The sequence below is a fragment of the Neofelis nebulosa genome, chromosome 6 (genome assembly GCF_028018385.1).
Source record: "Neofelis nebulosa isolate mNeoNeb1 chromosome 6, mNeoNeb1.pri, whole genome shotgun sequence".
In the NCBI taxonomy this organism is placed as follows: domain Eukaryota; kingdom Metazoa; phylum Chordata; class Mammalia; order Carnivora; family Felidae; genus Neofelis; species Neofelis nebulosa.
This window is the reverse complement of record NC_080787.1, coordinates 69,854,358-69,858,826: the sequence shown is the minus strand read 5'-3', so window position 1 is coordinate 69,858,826 and position 4,469 is coordinate 69,854,358. Positions and strand designations below refer to the sequence as shown.

Genomic DNA, 4,469 nt, shown 5'->3' with positions numbered 1-4,469 from the left:
TAAACATTAAAAACATACAGTTTGGGCCAAAATGGCCAGGTGCGGCACACCTGAGCTCTGAAATCTGGATAGATTTAAAAGTTCCAGACTCATGGGCTTCAAGGAACGTGGACAGCTGAGGCAGTTTAGAGCCCCCATCACATTCCTTGAAGATAAATAATTTCTGAATCTCCTTTTCTCATTTGTTAAATGGCAGCAATTTTATTCCCAAGTCCCCAGGAGTTGTAGGGGTCTCAGTGAAGACTCAGGGTTGGGCCCCGTTAGGTCCAGGGGAAATGGAACCCTCCTTTGGAACGTGGGAGGCAAGGACTTGATTTGGCAGCTCCCCTGTGGTTCTCGCACCCTCAAACCTCAGTTTTCGACTTTTGCGGGTTCAGGCCCAAACGCTTGTTCCCAGGGGAAGAGCTGCCATCGCCCTCTCCCCCACACACTCCCCAGGCCAAGAGATTCTGGTGCGGAAGCAACGAGTCGACGGAAACCCTTATACCCTCTGAAGCAGCAGGGCCCACCGGTGCTGGGGAGAGAGTAAGGTGACGGAGATGGTCACGTGCACGACCTAAGCGCAGGCGGGCCGGCGGAGCGTTGTGAGTGGCCGACTAGGGCACCAGGCAGGGGGCGGGGCTTGTTGTAGGCGGGGCCTGCCCAGGTGCTCAACTTCCAGCCCGCGCCGCGGCCCTGGCTGACTGTGTTAGGCCTAGCTTGGGTTGGAGTGTAATTGGATTTGAAACCAGTGCAGATGGGGACGCTGCCGAAACGAAAAGATATTCCACCGTGGGTGAAAATTCCCGACGACTTGAAAGATCCTGAGGTGTTTCAGGTCCAGACACAACTCTTGGAAGCTATGTTTGGTGAGTGAGCCCAGCCCTGACCCAGGCGTCTCGGTCTCCGTGGTCCTGAGCGCTCATCTCCTTCCCCAAACAGGCGTAGGTGGATCTCGAATCCCGTACATCGAGCGAGTCAGCAAAGTCATGCTTGAGTTAAAGGTTCTGGAATCCTCGGGCCTCGCCGAGGTGGTGGTTTATGGCTCTTACTTGTACAAGCTTAGGGCCAAATGGATGCTCCAGTCCATGGCCGAGTGGCACCGCCAGCGACAGGAACGAGGTGAGAGGTTTGGGGAAGCCTGGGTAGTTTTACTCCCTCTTCTGTAGCCCTTCTCACCTCTCCCTCTCTTCCACTGGCAACCACCACCCACACTTTAGGCACCACCGGGGCGGCCCCCAGTAATGCCGTCTCTTGGTCCTAGAGACCCTGGATTAAGACTACGAAGAGAGGCTGCCTGGGACTGGCCTCATAGGGAAAGATTATCTGAGACCTGATCCCCATTCTTCCCTTCCCTCCAACACTCCCCCTAGCTTCTTGGGGGATATTGGAATGGGCTCAGCGACCCCACCTTCTGAGGACTCCCAAGAATTCCAGGTGCAGACCGCTGGTCTGGGAAGTCCCAGAAATGAACCTTTAAAGAGGCTGAGAACTGCCCAGGCTTTCACCTTCTCTCCTCATGAACATCTGTTGCTTTCTGGTGCAGGGATGCTCAAGCTGGAGGATGCCATGAAGGCCCTGCATCTAGGTCCTTGGATGAAGTGAAGCCAGTTAGCAACCAACGCACCTGGATGCGGGATTGAGAGTAGACTGTGGTCAGAGCTGGAATGATCTGGCCTGGTTTAAAGTCTGCTCCAGCTTGGCAAGGAAAAACCAACTGTATGTGGTCTCTGGCTTTGCCTCAGAGTCCTAATGTAGCTACCATTGCCACCCGCCCCTCCCCTCCCAAGTTTGCTAATTAAAGACTAAAATTTTGAATAAATAGCTCCTTGATGTTTCATTGAAGATATTGGAGATAGCATCACAGCCAAGGTGGCCCTTGAGTTTAACCCTTAATTAAAACTTTCAAAGCTAGAAATGTCCAAGAACACACTTGGGGTAAAAAAAAAGGGGGGGGGGGAGGGTCTAGGAGTTGGGTTCTGAGATGCAGCTTTGACCAAAACTCAGTCAGTCTTAGGGGAAATGTGATATTTTCTGGAACTGACCTGGATTCTTTTTAAACGTAACTATAATAGGTGAACATAACATGTATAAAATGAAAAGCAAATATTCTCAAACAAATATAGAAGTGCCAGTACATTCTCAGTGTACTACTTTTATATACATGTAAACCAAATAGAAGACCACTAGCTGAGTTCTCTGCATTTAGTCTGCTGCAGAATGTTATTTTGGTTGGAATTTGAAGAAAATTTAGCCTTATAGATAGGAATATGAAAAGGGAAAACCATACAGACCTCTTGAAAGGGTCTCTGGGATTCTCTACCACACTTATACAAAATTACCACACTTGGCCCCCAAAGGGTAAGTGAAATTGGGGGAGGGGGTAGATGAAAGGTTTACAATAGGTGGGACTCAATCCTGATGGTGGAGGGACAGTCAGACTGGGGACTACACTTTTCCCTACTAGAGATTAGCTTGGTAGTTCACAGATCAGAATGAATCCCACTTAGGGAGCTTTCTGGCCCTATGACCTTAGGTTGTTCAACTGCCTCAGTCTCTAATTTGGAGATAATAGCATCTGACTCCATACGAAGTTGTGAGGTTTAGCTGTTTATATATGTATGGTACTTATAACTGGCATCACATAGTAAGAAGTGTTGATTATTTCTTCGGGAGATTGACCAATAATGGGAGAGAAAACTATCAATGAGATGTTTTCTGCAAGAGACCAAGGTGGCATGTCCATCAGATAACTGCTCCCCACCCCCCCACCCCCTTCACTATCACTAAATGAATGGCATCACCATTTTAGCCCAGCGGTTCTGGCCAAAAACTAAGAGCCATCATCGACACCTCACATGAAATCCAGGAGCAAGCCCAATCATCTTTACCTTCGAAAAAATAACCCAAATTGAAGCCCCTCCTGCACCTGCATTTTCTCCAGCCCTGCTGTCTCCACTCCCATCTTCCCTTGCCAGGACTCCTGGAAGAGACTCAAACAGGTTTCAATGGTTTCTCTTTTAGTTATCTCATGATCTGTTCTTCAGCCACTCTTAATTATTATTATTATTTTTTAACATTTATTTTTGAGAGACATTTATTTAGCCTGACCTGTAAGGCCCTGTGTAATCTAGTTTATTATCCTGTTGCTGCCTCTCAAGCAAACCATTTTGGTACCCCTTCAGGGCTTGTATCTTCTCTCTTGAGCCTGGAACATTTCTCATATTTTCAAATTGTTCTGATCCCTTCTCTCAGGTCCATGTTCATCTCTAGAGAGGTCCACTCCTTCACAGTCTCTACTTAACCTACTTTACTTTTCTTCATCGCATTTGTAAACCTTACTGACAGTGTTAGCTGCTCATTTTCCTCCTCTCTTCCACTAGAGTGTAAACTCCAGCAAGGCATTTTTTTTTTTTTTTAAACAGGCAATATGTAGGATAGAATGTTTAAGGGTTATTTCAGAAGACGCTGATACAAGCTAGACTGCTTGGGTTTGAAAAAGTATCAGCTACCTATTAGGTTTGGAGCCATGCGCATGTCGGCCTTTGTGCTTCAGTGTCCTGTTTGTAATATGAGGATAATAACTATCTCAATGTGTTGTAGTGAGGATTAAATAAGCCAAGACTATGTCCTAAGACTATGTCAAGTCTTCGAACAATGTCCCTTACAATGGGCATTCAATAAATACTTCTTGAATGTAGGAGGAAGGCTGCTCTTCATCCACTGCCACTGGAACTAGATTGCTCCCTTCCGGCCTCCAGCCCAATCCTTTAAGGTTCTCATTATTGAAGACTCAATGGGAGAAGCCATGGAAATCCTTTGTAAAGGGCCTTGTTTTTCTGTCTCCTGAAAGTGTGGAATGCTCGTCCTGTTTTTTGGGGTCTTTAGCACACCATACAGCTTTTGGGTAACTGGGAAAACAAAGATGCATTTTGGCACACTGTTGAAGTTCCTTTGGCGAGTAGAGCAGGAGACCAGGCATGTACCTCAATTGGCATTTTGACACCCTCCCTTACAGCCTTGAGAATTGTACCAATACTCTGGTCAGAAAGCAGCTCCTGCCCAAGATTTTGGGGGGAAAATCAGTCTCATCTTTCCCACACCCACAAGAAATGATTGTTAAAACAACTGTACCTCTGATTTTGAAGAACTAGACACAGATAAATGAATTTCCTCCTATTTGGAATGTCAGGAGGGGAAGCTGGCTTAGCTCCATGCGGTAAGAGGGCTTGATTATTTACAAAGGTTGGTCTGTCTTGCACATTTGTTCCTTGCAGGCATGGAGATCTCATGGTCTGTCATGGCAGAATCATTGGTTGCCAGGACCAGAGGCAATACCAGGGCCCAAGACTCCATAGACTGGGGAGGGGCTCGTTTGGGATGAGGTGGGCTGTTGGCAGGTGCCATCTTAGTTTCCAGGGAAGAGATTGTTGGTGAATCGTGGTCACCTCATGGTGGTTCTCTATGGCTTTGGGCACATTTTAACAGAA

General features: G+C 47.2%; 1 protein-coding gene across 1 annotated transcript; it reads left to right on the top strand.

The window, feature by feature from the left end:
* Positions 1 to 649: 649 nt before the first annotated feature.
* Positions 650 to 1,788, top strand: DPPA5 (developmental pluripotency associated 5). Its single transcript, XM_058734462.1, has 3 exons — positions 650 to 848; positions 922 to 1,101; positions 1,526 to 1,788. Exons 1-3 carry the CDS (start codon positions 737 to 739, stop codon positions 1,582 to 1,584), a joined length of 351 nt encoding a protein of 116 aa, XP_058590445.1. The 5' UTR covers positions 650 to 736; the 3' UTR covers positions 1,585 to 1,788.
* Positions 1,789 to 4,469: the final 2,681 nt, after the last annotated feature.